The sequence below is a fragment of the Colletotrichum jinshuiense genome, chromosome 1 (genome assembly GCF_051148585.1).
Source record: "Colletotrichum jinshuiense chromosome 1, complete sequence".
Taxonomy (NCBI): domain Eukaryota; kingdom Fungi; phylum Ascomycota; class Sordariomycetes; order Glomerellales; family Glomerellaceae; genus Colletotrichum; species Colletotrichum jinshuiense.
This window is the reverse complement of record NC_139302.1, coordinates 5838633-5855304: the sequence shown is the minus strand read 5'-3', so window position 1 is coordinate 5855304 and position 16672 is coordinate 5838633. Positions and strand designations below refer to the sequence as shown.

At 51.6% G+C, this 16672-nt stretch overlaps 5 protein-coding genes across 5 annotated transcripts; 2 read left to right on the top strand and 3 right to left on the bottom strand.

Annotated features, from left to right (window-relative positions):
- Positions 1 to 564: 564 nt before the first annotated feature.
- EsH8_I_001525 (cytochrome P450) lies at positions 565 to 2215 on the bottom strand (the record flags this gene model as incomplete). Its single annotated transcript, XM_083268938.1, has 4 exons — positions 565 to 986; positions 1047 to 1584; positions 1655 to 2086; positions 2150 to 2215. The coding sequence occupies 4 exons, from the start codon at positions 2213 to 2215 to the stop codon at positions 565 to 567; spliced, it is 1458 nt and encodes a 485-aa protein (XP_083119376.1).
- A 920-nt stretch (positions 2216 to 3135) lies between these two features.
- EsH8_I_001524 (aromatic alcohol reductase) lies at positions 3136 to 4108 on the top strand (the record flags this gene model as incomplete). The annotated part of the gene is made up of 2 exons (XM_083268937.1): positions 3136 to 3171; positions 3239 to 4108. The coding sequence occupies 2 exons, from the start codon at positions 3136 to 3138 to the stop codon at positions 4106 to 4108; spliced, it is 906 nt and encodes a 301-aa protein (XP_083119375.1).
- Positions 4109 to 5951: 1843 nt separating this feature from the next.
- Positions 5952 to 8111, bottom strand: EsH8_I_001523 (ankyrin repeat domain-containing protein; the record flags this gene model as incomplete). The annotated part of the gene is made up of 2 exons (XM_083268936.1): positions 5952 to 7641; positions 7699 to 8111. 2 exons carry the CDS (start codon positions 8109 to 8111, stop codon positions 5952 to 5954), a joined length of 2103 nt encoding a protein of 700 aa, XP_083119374.1.
- Positions 8112 to 9405: 1294 nt separating this feature from the next.
- On the bottom strand, positions 9406 to 10827 carry EsH8_I_001522 (uncharacterized protein; the record flags this gene model as incomplete). The annotated part of the gene is made up of 1 exon (XM_083268935.1): positions 9406 to 10827. The coding sequence occupies one exon, from the start codon at positions 10825 to 10827 to the stop codon at positions 9406 to 9408; it is 1422 nt and encodes a 473-aa protein (XP_083119373.1).
- Positions 10828 to 14277: 3450 nt separating this feature from the next.
- On the top strand, positions 14278 to 15684 carry EsH8_I_001521 (uncharacterized protein; the record flags this gene model as incomplete). Its single annotated transcript, XM_083268934.1, has 3 exons — positions 14278 to 14691; positions 14895 to 15140; positions 15205 to 15684. 3 exons carry the CDS (start codon positions 14278 to 14280, stop codon positions 15682 to 15684), a joined length of 1140 nt encoding a protein of 379 aa, XP_083119372.1.
- Positions 15685 to 16672: the final 988 nt, after the last annotated feature.

The window sequence follows — 16672 nt, the reverse complement described above, 5'->3', positions numbered from 1 at the left end:
ACTAGTACTAACTAAATCCATGGGGCAACCGCAACTCTATTATATTGCAGCCCCGCCGCAGCTGTTCTCCCCGCCATTCTAGGCTATTTTGGCCTCGCCTTTGTGATCCGATTGACCGCTTCGGTCTGTTACCTTGGTAGCTGGTGGCCAAGCCTGCGACTTTTCCGCTCTGGTAAGTGGTCCATATCTGTCCCAATAATCACTTACAAGGGTCTGTAACAGCGTCAAGCTGCAGGAAAATGATCCATTTTCATCAGGATGTAAGATTCGTCAAGATCCTACGGAGTAAAGTCACGGCCACGTGTCTGCGTTTTCACAAACAAAGCATTGGGAAAGTCAGCCCTGTGCTAGTGAAGTTCTTGAAGACTCGGGAAACTAACTGTACGGCATTTACATCACTCGGTGCATCTCATCTTATTTTCTGATTCGGTAAACATATATCAATTTCGTCGTGAACTAGTTTTCAATAAATTCGAGTTCTTCTTAGCGGGTTCAAGTTGCATTCACGGCTAAAAGAACGAAAAGCATGTTCTTCGTTATCTACTTAAGACAACACCGGGGTTATTAAGCCTCCGGGTGGAGCCGCACCTTGACTCCATTGTTCAGAGTCAGGGACAAGGTAAGTTGTTCACGCCAGTCAGACGGATCCATGTTTTCAATCCCAGAGAAGGCATGCAGCAACCTTGCAATCGTATAGGACGACTCGGTTAGAGCGAATTTCTGACCGGGGCACACACGAGGGCCACCATTGAAGGGCAGGTATTCCCAGCCAGGTCTGAGAGTCTCCCAGCGCTCTGGGATGAACTCTTCCGCATCAGGGCCAAACAGCTCTGGACGCCGGTGCATGACGAAGGTACTGTAGGTGACAACGTTGTTCTTAGCAACGAACAGAGGTGAGCGTCCGTCGGGACCTCCCCCTACCGGGATTACGCAGTCCTTGTTGGCCATACGGCTGTTGGTGGCGATGGGAGGGAAAAGACGAAGAGCTTATTGAGTGTTAGCTGGAACGCAGAAAGTAAAAATCCAAGGGTTTGGAATAAACTTACTCTCCTGTAGCACATAGCGAAGGTATGTCATCTGCATAACAGCATCGTAGGTTAAAGGCTCCGTGTAGTGCTCAAGCACATCCGCTCTGAGTTTCTTCCACACTTCAGGGTTCCGGGCTAGCAAGAAGAATGCGAATGCAAGAAGTCCTGCAGTTGTATCTCTGGCCGCGAGCAACATGTTGACAATCTGGTCGCGTAGCATGATCGGGTTCTCTGTGTCCTTGGCTAGCTCGTTGAGGAAGATGTACTTCGAGCGTGTGTATTCGTCCTTCTTCTCCGTGGGGTACATCTTCTCACGCTGGCGAAACTCGAGTGCCTGCTTAACAAACTTGTCTGCGTATGCGTGCACGATGCCGCATGACTCTCTGAATTTAGCGTCCCGATGGGCAAACATAAGATTGCCTAGCCGAAGCCTTAGAATGGTTCCTTGCTGAGCGTAGTCAAGCGCGTGGTGGAAAGTGTGCGCAGAGTCGGAAGCGTGATCTGACATCAAGCCAACAGATTCTCCAAAAAGATACTCGCTGTTGGAATCAAGCACCTAAGGGTCGGGATTAGAATAAAACACCCAAACTGAAAACTGGCGTCGACACTAAGGGAAGGAAACGAACCATGCGGAAAAATAGTTGCTGCAAGTCAACTGTATAGTTCTCTCGCGCAATAAGCTGGATAAGCTGATCCACGTGCGTCTCAAATATGCTGAAGTCTGTCACTTGTGCTCTGATAAAGCTAGGTCGAATCAAAGCTCTCTGATGAGCCCAGATCTCGTTATCTGTGGTGAAAATGCCTCTGCCGAGAAGAGGGGACGCGCTTTTCCGACGCAAAGGACCCATTCCAAAGTCATCAAACTGAGTAGAAAGTACAGTCTGAATCAACCTGGGGTCACAAGTGTTGATCGTAGTTCTCAGATAAGTGTTGGTAGTGAAGGTCCGCCCTTGTTCCTCGTGGCGCTTCTTCAGCAAAGCAAGAAACCCAAACTTCTTGGCAGCAGCCAAGTTCTGAAGGACAACATCTGTGCCAAAGAAGGGGTCTTTCTGGGGTAGCTTTTTGGGTGGAAGAGCTCCATATTCTTTTCTCATACGACGTCGGAGAATTTGCGTTCTTACAATGACATAGAGAGAGTAAATGACCGTTGCGAGAGACGCAACCAGGGTCAGAATAGGGACCAACATATTTGAAGAGACACGGCGTCAATAAGGTTAAATTTTGTCGTGTGTATGTCAGTGATGACTTGGTCTGATTTTTCTCGTAATTTTTTATTTGCCGGAGACTCATATGGAAGGGCGAGAGGAGCTTTATACTTGGAAGCTCCTCGCCAGTTCATCTATATTGATGCATACAAGGAAACTTCTACTAGGGTATTTAACACCGAATTCATCGTCCATTGTTCCGGAAGGGTTATTCCGCCTTACCGCTGGCTTTTCCGAGGGTTGAATTCAAGCCCGCAGCCCTGGAACTCACATGACGTGTCAAGAACCTGGTTCTGCTGAGAGGATATTGATACCTGGATGTTACCACTGACCCAGACTCGTCCCGGATGTGACAGCCAAGCTGTGTAAACCTGGGATAGCACAAGGGTTAGTGGCCATCATTCTGTTAGATGTCTTACTGATTGTCTCAATCATACGATGCTCTGGTCGGGGTTTTCAGCGGGGAGTTCGCACTGGTGGGCTTCTCCCCCCCCTGAGACTCAAAAGAATCTGTACCTTGGCAGATCATACTGTAACTCCACTGGATGCGTGATTTCCAAAAGGGCAGGAGGGCGACAATCGCCTGGGCCGTTCGCATGACAGGCCGTCCCGGCGAACTCTAAACTGTGGGTCAACACGGGCAGTGCGTTGATCCCGGTGTGGTGCTGGCCGAGGCGTCGGGCCTGACATGAACGTACCAGGCCAAAATGCGTTGAAACACACCGCAACCATGGTGACCCAATTTCATAAATACCTTTTTCACCTGTATTCTCAACAACCTGCCATCTGTTCTTGTTTTTTTTCACAGCTCACTCTTCAGTCCTTTGATACATCAGTTCCCAGATCCTGCCGATATACTCGCTGTCGGAGCTACCTTATTCAAGATATCAAAATTTCTCATCATGTCCACCCCCATTAAAAATGTCGCCCTTGCAGGTGTAAGTCACCTGAGCCTCTTACGGCAAACGGATATATAAAGAGTTTGGAGCTGACGGGCCCTTTAAGGCAAACGGCTTCTTGGGACGAGTCCTGCTTGATGTCCTGCTGAAGTCAGAGCTTTTTCAGATCACCGTCCTCACTCGCGAGGGGTCTAGCCACAAATTCCCCGCAAGTGTTACAGTAAAGTACGTTGACTACGAGTCAGTACCTAGTCTAGAGGCTGCTCTCAGCGGGCAGGATGCTCTTGTGTCAGCCATAGCGTTTGAGGCCATCCATATTCAGAAAAACGTGGTCGACGCAGCTTTCAATGCGGGTGTGAGGAGAATGATTCCCTCCGAGTATGGCAATGATACCAAGAACCCCAAACTTGCTGCCATACCCATCTACCAGCCCAAAATTGCCATTCGGAAGTATCTTGACGAAAAGGTGGCTGAGAAACCCTCTTTCTCGTACACCATCATCATGAACGTCTCATTCTTGGCGCCCGGTTACGCCCTTGATTTTCTTGTGGATGTCAAGGGCAAGAAAGCCCACATCAAGGATGGCGGGGACGTTAAGTTCAATGCTACCACCCTGCCGCACATTGGACAAGCAGTAATTGGGATTTTCACTCATCTTGACGAGACGGCAAACCGCCCAGTCAAGATAAGCAGCGTCGAGACGACGCAGAACGAGATTGTTGAGATTTCTAAGAGCATTGACCCGACTGGGGAGTGGGAAATCAAGCACTCAAAGACGGAGGACCTCGAAAGGATCGCCCATGAAAGATGGAATAAGGGTGACCACAGCGAGGAGGTGGTAGAGATGTTCATCAACCGTGCCTTTATTGGCACAGAGGCTGGATACTTCCCCGAAACTGATAATAGCCTACTTGGCATTGAGCCGATAGGGAGAGAAGGGCTGGAGCAAATCATTCGGACGGCCATCAAAGGCTAATTTCGGATCCGTATGATGTTGGGTAGTTTGTGATCTTGCATGCATTATCACGAGGCTATCATAAAATAAACCTGTACATAATGGTCAGTGAAGTAATTAAGGTGATTCACGGACTCATGTAGTCATGGCACGCCACTGGGATACGCGACTTTTATTTCTTTTCTCTCGCAAAACATCGACGGAACTATCAAAAGACCAGAGCTAGCTACTAAGAATAACTCGAAGTTGGGTACGGTGCAACAACTAAACTCAGACTCTCGAATACACTGCCAGTTGTTGCTAAAGTTCCGCGGGCCAACCTCGGCCTTCAACCCACATATTTGCGTTTTCTCCGGTTTTTTTGAGTTCGCCATGCTGATCAGGAGTATTTAGAGATCTACACCAATTAATAAGTCCGAAAGCTTCCGTGGGCACCGTACTCTACACCGATTGGGTCGGCGGTTATGATATTGTCGATCCTGCCACGCAACGCCGCATTTATTCACGACAAATCAAAGAGGAGCAGGGCGGGAACTTGCAAGAAGTTGGCGAAGAGGAGAAGTGAAAGAAAAAGAACCCTTTCCACGTAACCTCGACCTGATGATACTTTGGATTAGTAACTTGCATGTTAAAATGTAGAATTATGCGTGCTTGTTCAGCCCTGTTTAACCATAGTCAAAGGCACGTTGAACTTTTGGGTTTGTCTCCACTTGGGTATACCCAGTATTGACGTTTTCAATTTCTTCATGTTAGAAACACTTTGTCACAAGTCATCATGCGAAGTTTTTAGAAAATGACCACGGTGATCAAGACACTTCATTCGAGGATATCCATCAATAAAACACAGCTGATCATCTAGACTCTTTTTCTGGGCAGAGGTTAATAGTAAGTCTGCAAGCATTGATAGCTTGGTGTTATATTCCCTCCGAGCAAACCTTCCCATAATTTACCCGATATCACTTTAGTATGGCAAACGCGGCAAAAAGAGCGGTCTTCCTACGGATTGGTAGTTCTTAGAAACTGGAAGATTGAACCAAGAAATTAAATTTGAGGTCGAGGATTGGCAGAGTTTTGGCGAGGACTGTTGGAATCACAGTATACCTGTGCAGATAGAAGCTCGTTAAATATCACTGTAGTGTATTCGGAAGCTTGGAAATCGGTGTGTAGACGACAAAGTAGGAAATTTGGCAGCAACAGCAGCAGTAGTGAAGATATTGCCGTTGGCAGCCCGAGGAGGTGTTGTTGGGATCACAGGTTACCCGTACGGGTGATAATCGAACATAATCAAAGGATCAAACTGGTACTGTATTCTTCTGTTGTCTTGTGTGTAGAAGAGTAGGTAGGTTGGCAGCAGCAGCAGTAGTGAAGATATCACTATTGCCAGCCCGGAGGTTGGATCTCCGGGTTCCGTTGCCGCGGCCGTTGCCGCGGCCGGCTGCTGCTGCTGGCCAACTCCCTGTATTCTGGCTGAGTAATCCAACAGGTGTAATCTCCGGGTTCCGCTACTGCAACCGCCTGCCCGTATTTTGGATAAGTAATCCAACAAGAACAGTACATGTATAACTGATCATAGGGTTGGTTACATTACACAACGCCAGAGACCACAAACAGATCAAGATACATGCTAGATTTTAGTTGCAGTCTTTCTGGAGATTTGTTGCTAAACTAATAAAAAAATTATCTCGTCGTTCTGATTTATGGTATTAATTATGTGAGTTATCCATAAGCAACAAGCCCATTGGGCATCGACCCTTGTCGTTCTCCTTCCCTTAAACTCCTTGTTTAGTTATATATAAAGCCATTGCTTCCTCCGATAAAGACTTTTCTATCCGTAATTCGAAACCCTTAATCCGATTCGATCAATCTAGATCAGCTTTCTACCGGTGGTCGGTGTACCTGCTGCCGTCGCCCCTTGGGAAGCACTTGCCTCTGAGTATGGAGGAGGCATCTCTGTCCTTCCCGCTTCCGGCCGGCCTTGTCTGGATGAGGTGTTGGCCCGGCTCGGACTCACAGGTGTAGGTGGCGCGCTTCCCGCCATCAGTTTTGCAGGTGCCTGAGCACCACGTTCGGTCAACATTTGGGCGAATTCCTGATTCCCCAACAACCGTGCCAGCGTCAAAGGCTTGACTTGTCCCATCTTGTTCACATCTGCCCCAAATTGGAGCAGCACCTGTACTAGAGCGTGATTGTTCGTCTGGAGAGCCTCGATCAGCGGTGTTCTGCCCTTGCTATCGGTCCCATTTGCGTCAGCGCCGTGTGTCAGCAGCAGTTTGACATCTTCGACCCTGGCACGATCAAGGCAATAAAGAAGGAATGTGTCGTCTTTGATCTTTTTGTTGGGGTCGCCACCGTGCGTCAAGAATGTTCGAAGTATTTCGGTGTTGCCTAGTGTTATGACTAGAGTCATGATGGATTCTCCCCAGTTATCTACCTGGTTGGGGTTGGCTCCTCGGGCAAGAAGTGCCCGAATGAGCTCAACTTTGATTTCATCTTCCATGTCCTTATTTTGCAGAATAGCCCATAGTATTCCCTTGCCCAGTAGGCCGGTGGCGTTGGGGTCGGCACCTCGAGCAAGCAGGATCTTGACAAGTTCGTACTTCTTTTTGTGCAACGCTGAGCTTATCATCGTGGTTCCAGTGAGATCCATAACGTTCGGGTCCGCACCATGCTCCAGGAGGAATGTGACGATGTCCATCCGATTCTGAGTTAGGGCCATGTGCAAGGCGGGTTGGCCAGTGATGTCGCGAGCATTCATGTCAGCGCCGAACTCCTGCAGAAGCTTTATATGCGGAAGACTGCCGTTTTGAATAGCATGGATGAAAATGGTCCGGCCACTGAGAGCACTCATGTTGGCCTCGCATCCGCGACTCAGAAATAGCTTGATGATATCCAGTTGGTTGCTGTTCGCGACCTCGATAAAGTAGTATTGTCCGGACCATGACCGCTCCTTCAAGTCCGCGCCATTGTTGATGAGAAACTCGGCAATCGGAACGAATCCACACTCGGCCGCGTGGAATAGAGGTGGCTTTTTCTTGCCGCTAAAGGAGTCCTTGGCCGAGCGATCGGCGCCGGATTGGATGAGGAACTGAACAGCTTCGATCTGGTTGGCGCGAATCGCAGATATAAGTGGCGTATACCCTTCTTCGTTCTGGCCGTTGATGTTGACTGCCTGAGACGCGAAGCCCTTGAGCTGTCCCACGTCGCCGCTCTTGGCAGCCTGGCACATGGCAATGACCATGGGCTCTGGCTTGGCTCGTAAGCCAGCTGTCATTGCTTTAAAGGAGTTAGAGATTGACGAGAAGAATTGGCCAGAGGCCTTGTTTTTCCCCTTATTGGCCTTGTCTGCAGGGTAGTCTGGGGGCGGCATATCTGTCTGACCATCATCGGTTTCCCCTGCAGTTGCGGCACTATCTGTAACCGACTGACCAGATTCTTCTGGGTTCCGAAGTATTTCACTGCGTGTAAGGACGATTTGCGATGTTTCTACTGCTGTTTCCAGCGTCCGGTGTCCGTCGGGGGCCGAGAGTCTTGCATCTTGCTGAGCGACGGTATGCCTTTATCAACGCTTCAGTATTGATCGCCGCATCGAGCGATTCGGTTCTGGGACTCACATCTGAGCAACTTGAATGAATTGCGTGGAAAGGCGCATGTTTGCCATATAATAGTTCTCGTATTGCAAGATCACATCAGGGTTAAGGGCGACGACATTTCCTGGGTCGAGTCTCCGAATCTGCTTGTCTACGACGGCGGCAGCGTCTGCACATGGCTGGATGGAGATGGCCAGAGCATTGCGCAGACCCGGCGACATGGCCGACGCGCCATCAAGGGACTTTCGAAGCTGGTCTATGGTCTCCCTAAACTGGTCGATTTTTGCTGACAATGAGATCAGGTGCTGTGCTGCAGTACATCCTGGATCAATGGCCTTGAGGAGATTGTCGAGCTCGGCCGATGTCGAGACAGCTCGGTGGGAGGTGTCATTACAACCAGAGGTCACCGCGGCGGAGGAGAAGCCTGCCATTCTCATGCTGCGCGTGTTGCTTGATCGAAGGTCCAAGTCTGCTAGTGCTCTGGCTATATCTGCGCTATACTCATACCCTTGGCACTGAATCTGGTCGCTGGAGCCGATTTATGGTTAAATCGGTGGGTAAGGGACTCCCTGGCACAGCCGGCAACCGGTTGCGAGATGGAATGATGATGCTGACAGGAGAAGGCCGATTCTGATTGGAGACACTGCCATCATTTTAGGCAGGGCGGCAGAAGACCTGCGCCGCCTTCCTCGGTGCTCAGCCGCAGGAGTTGGCCGACCCAATCAACCCCGGAAGATTCGCTAGCGTTGGTAAGACGCGCGTTCAGTACACGACACCCGCAGTTTGTGGCTAGGTAAGGCTGACAAGAGGCCTCTTCGTAAACAGAAACGGACTGATCTGCTGGGCTAAGCGGGCATTCGGGTAGCCCATATGCCTACAGTGGGTACTCGGAGGGTGGGAGCGCAAAGACACGCGAATGACGAAGCTAACAACGCCGTAGGGCTGGCTGCCTCATTCAACTCTCGACACTTGGCTATTTGGTGTACCAGATGCCATCCTCCTCGTGATGAGCTTACTCTTTGACCCGACGTGTCGTGTCTGTGTCCTGAGTCTCGACTTGTTCGAGTAACAATTATCGAGTAGATGGCGCAAGCTTTTCCAACGTGCAGGATCTTTCGGTTCTTTCAGCATTGCGACGCCTTTCTCATCAATAAACCAACTCAAGCGAATAGTTGGCACCCGGCATATCAGATACGATGCAGGCCAGAAATCAAGGCCTAGGAACAAGAATCGAGAACAATGTGGACTGCTCATTCGCATTGTTAGTACGTTTCTACTGCCGTCTCGCCAAGCACACGAGAGAGTCTCTGTGGCTCAGTTGGAAGAGCGTTGGTCTCATATTACGTAATTGATATGACTCTGCTTCAAGCACGAGATATCCAAAGGTCGCAAGTTCGAGCCTTGCCAGGGACATTCCTTTTGCTTCATTCATCAACGCCCCAATTTCTTACTTTTTGTTCCGGGGAGGAGGAGCTGGTCACTCACATGCCTGGAGCATCTTCCTTGTCACTCACTTGGATCAGTGAGCAATGGTGCGTGATGACATTGATTGAAATACGACCCGCTTGAGGGGTGCTATATCAGATGGCTTGCCGATCTTAAGTGAAATTTGAAGTCTTATGCATCATGTCGGCAGCGATGCCTGTAGTCTACATGTGGATAGTATTACAAAAAGGTTTAAAAAAGAAAACATCATTATGCTGAAGAGCTATCTCGCCAAGGCATTCCCATCTAGCCCAGCTTCTTATCCTCGTTGACCCATTCTGACGATGGTCCCGAGTACCGTGGCGGCGGTAATTCTACTTGTGACACTTGCAATGCATCATCAATCTGCCTTGGCATTCCGTGATGTGTGGGTGCCGGTTGTATTGGCTGTGCTGACATTGCTTGTGGCGTTGACTGTATTGATCGTGAGGGCGGCTGCATTGCTGGTTGGGCATGGCCAATTGGCGTCGAGTCTGCCTCGACGGCCATGGTCTCGTCTCCGGCCAGCTCGAAGACCGGTGCGTATGCGTTATTCGTCGGATGAGAAGGATGAGGAGCGGGAACAGCTGCCGGGACAGCTTGCGCGTTCCAAGTTCCGCGATGTGACGACGGTGACCCTCCTCCTGATGACCCGGGAGGATATTGAGAAACGGGCGAAACCCCCCACGTCCCAGTCGGCCCGTCCGCATTGGCCACAGGCGACGGCCAAGTTCCTCCGTGCTGGCCATACGGACTTGCAGCGTTATTTTGCCAATGTTGGGGGCTTTGCTGGCCTTGCTGCTGGTGTTGTTGGTTCCACTGGGCGGTGCCCGCCGCCATTTGCATCGTGTGTGCCGTGCCTGGCCTTAGATCGTTCGCTCCGTTGTATGCTGTCGTCGCTTGTCCCTGAGGCGGAGATGCTGACATTGTTGTTAGGCTCGTGGCGCTAGACAATGCCGCAAACTTCCCACCTGTTCCGACTTGTCCTGCTCGTTCCTTGCGCTGCTTTCGTCGTCGGTAGCAAAGGAATGCAAGCACGCCAGCCAGCACGGCGACTCCTCCAACAACACCGGCCGCAAGAGCCGTCTTGCTTGATCCACCACCTTCGTCGGGATTCGAGCTCTGGTCCTCCTCGCCGGTGCTCCCCTGCTTCCCACTACTCGTTCCGGTCGGTATAGACGCAATTCCCTGCGTTACTGTTACTGTCACCCCACCTGGTGCTACACTCTTGTATGTCGTCATTGATTGGGAAGTTGACGCTGCGCTCGGCGGCATCGTGGTGGATGTGGAAAACGTTGTTGTGCTGCTGTGAGAAGATGTCGACTTGGTGTCATCGTCATCTTCGGGGTCAAGAAATTGGGCTTGTGAGACGCCCAATGGCGTTTGCGAGTCGGTGCAAGAGGTCAAAAGCATCTCATATACGTCGTCGAGCTCGTCCTTGGCCGTCTTCTCAACACACGACGCGGTCGCCAACACAAAGTTTCCTCCATTTCCGCAAAGACAGGTGTTCATTTCCTTTACCGTGTTGCCGGTGCAGCCGGACGCGGCGGCCGCCGTGTCGAGGCATGACCGCGCCGCTTGGGGGTAGGCAGAGAAATCATTGGTAAAGGCGGCGTTGGAAACGGATGCGAGATATGAGATGAGGAGCGATGAGGGCGGGATGATTCGCTTCCGATGTCTCGACGGCATTCTCAACGGTCGTCGGTCGACGCTCGATCGCGTCGGAAAAGCTTTGTTGGTTTTCTCTAGCAGGACGACGCCTTGGCCAATTCTCTTCTCAACATCGGGATTCCTCGAATTCGGTCGAACACGTTCAAGGCGTATAACGGGCGCGGGATGGAGTTTCAGGGGCGGTCAATTTTGGGACGAGGAAGAGTTTTAGGTAGTTGTGGAGGAGGGGACGGGGAGCTACAGTGACTAGAAAATAACCAAGTTCGGGCGGTTGGTCATGGCACGGTTCACCTGGTATAGATAACATGCTTGGACTCCAGTTCCCCCCCAACTATCCCAGGACCCAAAGGGGACAGGACCCGGAGACTCGGCCACTGCGGGATTAGGGGCACTTTTGGCCCAGTAGCCGGAGGGAGCAACCTGGCTCATCCGCAGCACCGTTGACGTCTGTCGTGATCAGTCTTCCGTGGCTTGGAGCCAGGGGAAACTCGAGAAAGTGTGGGGGCTGCATGCGCCCCGAGTCCCGGTTGAAACTATCATCCTGGTCAATATACGAGTCAGGCACCAAGAGGAGATTGGTTGTTCGTCCAGGGGCAGAGCTGTGAGTGGTTCCACTTGCCGGTTATTAAAGTTTGATTTTACTTCATGCACTGGCTGCTGATCGTCTTGCTTATATGAAGAGTATGCCGGTGTGCCATGTTCATAACTTGGTCGTGAAAAGCGAGCGAGCCCTTATCCAAGCTCACGGCTATCAAACCTGCCGAAACAACCACAGGAGCCCTTGTTGCGATCCCGGGACGTTAAGCCCTGGAGAAGCTGGCAGCCAAGAAATCTCCCACAACCCGAAACTCCCGACGGGGGTCCCACGGTCTTGCCGGCACCCACGGATTCCACCGACGGAGCGGTGGTGCCGACCAGATACGAGCATCCCCTGACTTTAGACCATCGTTCCCCAGATCTTTATCATGATGCCACCTGCTCGTTCTCACTCACAATTGCTTATCAAGGTGCATGTTGTTGCTTAATAGGGCCATTTACGAGTGCTTGGAGCCGGCAAGCACGCTTTGAACACTACAAAAGCCGTGTAAAGCTGTCCACGGGTCCGGTCTTCCAAGTACTCGCCACACTCTTATTGGCACCGCCAACGCCGCCGCCGTGAAACGTAAGCTTTTTGCCCAGGCAGAAAACAATCAACGAACCGTGCTTCGGCCCACACCAAGCAAAACTGTCAGGTGGGGTCTTCCCTGGAGTCGAGATTGTGCCCTAAACGTCCGTATGGAGCCAAACACAAGTCTTTTGTTGAAAGTCCTGCGAACAAAAAATGAAATTGACCAGCCTGGGGGTCGAACCCAGAATCTCCTGATAACGTATTTGATCGTAGTCAGACGCCTTGCCATTGGGCCAACCGGCCATTGTCCGTTTGGACTTGGTGATGAGTTGAGCACAGGTGCCACAACGGTTCTGAAGATGCTAGGGGGATTTCGGCGTATTGTCGTCCGAACACCTGCATCAGTTGAACGAACCTAAAGTAGGGTTCAACACAGACCAAAACTCTAATACTTCGTCCAGGCTTTGCCTCTGTGAAGACTAGCATCATCCCTATCGCTAACTTAGTCAACAACTCTTCCGCTACAAACGATACTGTTGATTGCTCACCCCTGGTTTCAGACTGAAGGTAGTTACCTGGTCAGTAATTGAGTAGTCTCATATTGAGTGTTCCAAACCCACAACTATGTTAACAAACATTCTTCCGCAAGGTTAGTTATCACTTGGGGCATGCAATTACGATAAAAGTTGCAACAGCGCGATGCTCTCATTATTGGTGTTCCTTTCTTCTTTTCCCATCATAATGAGACAAAATCTTTCTCTGGATAGACAGGGTCTGGAGCTCGTGGTGGCTATAATCCAGGCACGTCGATGATGATTTATAGTCTACTAGACGGCTAATAGAGAATGTTGTTTATGAAAGTGGTTCAGGGTCTAGATGGTTTGAGTTACTTTTCGGGTCGGATCTCAGTAACGCTCATCTTCATTCGCCATTCACACTATGAGAAAACATTCGTATGTGACAGAGTACTCAAAGTGGATTCTATTCCAGGCTAAACCCGAGCCATCAAGTATCTTCGTTGCACTGTGTCTCGTCTCAAAATCATGCCAGTGTTATAAAATAGGATTTTCACGCAACCAGCCTTTCTTTTGCTCAGCCCAACCAATAGCTTGCTAACCATACATTTGAGAAAATAGCGCTTCAAGCCATATATATGAGAGAGTTTGGCTATGTGTAGCTTGCACACGCTACCTTTCCGTCAATTGCTCTCAACTCGTCCACTTGGGCACCGACATCACATCGTACCCACATGAAGCCAGGCTGGGCCAAACAACTTGAGTAATCTTGTTTGCGCTGCCGTGGCGATGTTCAACTATGCATGGGTGCTCTTTTCAAGGACAAAAGAACGATTTTGAAGCAAGAAGCCAAGCCTTGCTGTGTCTTCGGTATTCAATCAATTGGCGACCGCTTCAGTATGTCATTCGTATAGGCCTAGTCTCCATGACTGAAACACAAATCTTCTACAAGTGTTAAATCCAGGGCTATTATCAGTAGAGAGAACAAGAGCTTGGCAACCATTCGACCCTTAAATCTGACTGGCGGATTCTGGTTTGCCACACACAAAGTCCATGGGTTTCCGCATTTTGGTTGCTGGGTTTCGTTTTGACGCTTGTAAGGAGCTTGTGGAGAGCCGCAGTAAGACTTCGCGAGACATGAATGGGGATTATGACCATCAGAGGTCAATCTACTTTAGTACCACCTGAAGTCTCTGTAGCATCCCAGTGCTTACATCCATGGAGAAACTCCGCAGCCGTTACTCTGCCGATTAGCTAAGGAGCCAATCGTTGTTCATACAATGAGACGTCAACTGCCAAGCACTGTCTCAGTTTACAACGTGACAATGTGACAACGTTGAAAATCAACGCCTCCCCCCGGGGAAACTAAGCTGTTGCTCTTTCGTAACCTCGTTGAATCCCCGGGTAAAACTGCAAATCTCTACTATCCTACCGTGCAAAACTCCTCTAGTTGACTTTTGAGGTATGTGGAACATGTTCCGACTCCATAGCCGATGTGGTAATTGGTTGGTTGTACGCCAAAGATACGACCAAGGACCTCCAGCGTACGGGTACCGGTAATCCGTTCGAACAACCAGAAGCCACGCCAAGAGGGCTCTATTTACCTCAACGGCGAACGTTGAGCTAAGGGGGACGCCTGCCGAGGGCCAGGGTATGTCCATGACGTGACTGCAGCGGGGAGTATCGGCGCATGCGGTCGTCGTTGGTGGGGGGTGCGTCGGACCGTCGCGGCAAGTACACACACTAATTGGACAAAAAGGACATAATTGAGCGGTTGTACCGGGGTATTCCCGAGGGTAAATTGTCCGATTACCCCTCAGAGCAGAGTCCCCACTGGGTGCAGAAATGGCTAAAGCACGGAACGTGAGATCAATCCGCGTCAAGCTCATCGCGAATGCCAGGTGCTTTCGGGCCAAGCGGACCTTGGTCTTGTCTCTCCGAGTCTACATTGCAACCCAATTGTTTACAATTGAATCATCCAAGATGCCACCGGGACGACCCCGGTTCGACCTGGAACCCTTCAAGGACGAAATCGTCGCGGCGTTCAATCGGCGCGAGACGGTCGAGAGCATGGTCAAGTCGCTCGCCGCCAAAGGAGTCGAGGTAAACAGCAAAACATTCCAGCGCAGGCTGAGGGAATGGGGGCTCCACCGGTACCAAAAGACGCCAAAGAGACAAGCCGGGCGGCCAAGCACCCTAAGCTCAGCACCCGTTGCGCGACCGGCCCTGCAGCCTATCACGCAGGAGATCCCCGACTCTGTACGTTTTGTTCCCTTTCCCGATGGGGTAATTGTAAGAGTTGAAGAACACCAAGTGGGCTGAGTCGGGGAGCCACAATATAGTCCGGTGGGTTTTGCCTACTTGGGATGGGGTTCTTTTTGTCCATTTCGCTGCTGGAGGGAGCATATTAAAGCCGCCGTCGCGCCCGCGGGACCGACGAGACTGACTGACTGGAACTTCAGTTGCAAGACGACCTCTCATCATCCAGTAACTCGGTCGCCGGATTCTCACCAGAGACGCCCAGAACCGACGCAGACTTTCACTCGTACACCATAAGAGCATCCGCGCCCAGCAGCCCGCCGCCGCCAAACATGTCTCAGAAGGTCTGGACCCGCCGCAACCCCGCAGGCTTCGGCCTGGAGAAGTCTCTCGAGGCCGTCCGCAACCCCGGCGCCGCGCCTGTGCCGATTCCCATCCCGACATCCGATGTGAGTACAACCCCGAGGTCGTTCTGACCGGATCTTCACGACGGACCCTGACGACGCATTGCAGGTCGAGGCTCTCAAGCAGGACGGCGATTCCTTCACCCTGGAGTCCTTCACGGCAGAGGACGCCTGGGAACTCGGCCACCTTCTGCACGCACGCCTCCTCCCCTTCGCCCTCGTCAACCAGAAGCCCACCGTGGTCTCAATCGCGCTCGCAAACAGCCAGCAGATCCTCTTCCAGACGGCCGTCGGCCCCGGCACCCTCCCCGACAATGAGACGTGGGTGCAGCGCAAGCGCAACAGCGTGCTCCGATGGGGCAGCAGCACATGGCTCCTGCACAACAAGTTTGGGGGCGACGAGGTGCGCTTCGCGACGCTTTTCGGTATGAGCGCGGAGCAGGCGGGCAAGTACGCCATCCACGGCGGCGGCGTGCCCATCCGCGTCAAGGGCGTCGAGGGTGTGGTTGCCATTGTGGTTGTTAGCGGGCTTAAGCAGGATCAGGACCACGGTGTGATTGTGGATGTCATCAAGGCCAACTGGCAATGAGTTTTGGGGGATACCCAGCTGCCAGGGGGGCTATGACGGTCACTGACAGCCAAGTACACAATTTAATGAACGATATGAACTCCAGCAATACCTTCCTCCAGTGACGTTCGGAAAGGGCATGCCCCGGTCGGCATAAAGTCGAGGAGCCAACATCTAATGCAGGTGGATCGTTCCTGTGGGTATGACAAAAGCGAGTAACAACGGTCTTGTCTGAGAGGACTTGACGACGAAAATCACTACCTTGACGTCTAAAAACCGGACACCACGGGGACCGGGAATCGAGCGAAGCGGGCAGCGATCATCGCGGGGGACCCGATGCTCTGGCTGCACCCTCGGACCACCGATGCCGGGGAGCGCCAGGCGAGCCGGAGCCAGGCGAGCTAGATGAATCGGGTAATTATTGACCGGCGGAATGGTTTGCCGCTTGCGGAGGGAGCACCCAACGGCTTCCAAGGTCGCTAACGCGAGCGCGAGCTGTCAGAGATGGGGGGCCGAGAAGTGGAGGTGTGTGCCTTGCAGCAATGTGCAAAGCACAAACAGTCGACCTCCTGTCGATGCAGTCTCACCAGACAGGTCGCATGCAGTGCTCCTTCAAATCTGGCCCCAAAGTGGGCTATGGCCTGAGATCACGCTGCGAGGGCCCCCTCCTAGCCTCGAGGGATGTGAGTGGTGCGCCGAGCCGGGCAAAGGCGGAAGAATGGAAATATTGGACGGCGGCCTGGCAAAGGGCCAGGACGGGATGGAATAATTCAACGGAGATTGTCTCCAGTTTCTCCGCTAGCTAGCCCGCCTCGGCGAGGTTGACCAGTCGCCGGTTTAGGTTTCCGACGGCATGGCTCAAGCGATTTGCGATTCTGCATCGCAGAATATAGCAATTCTTGACGACGTGGCCGCGGGTTTCCGTGCTCCTCTCCGCACTCGTCCAGGACCCGATATGAACGATCTCAAATCATGCTGGGCCATGTATCACCGGCCTGTCTACGGAGGA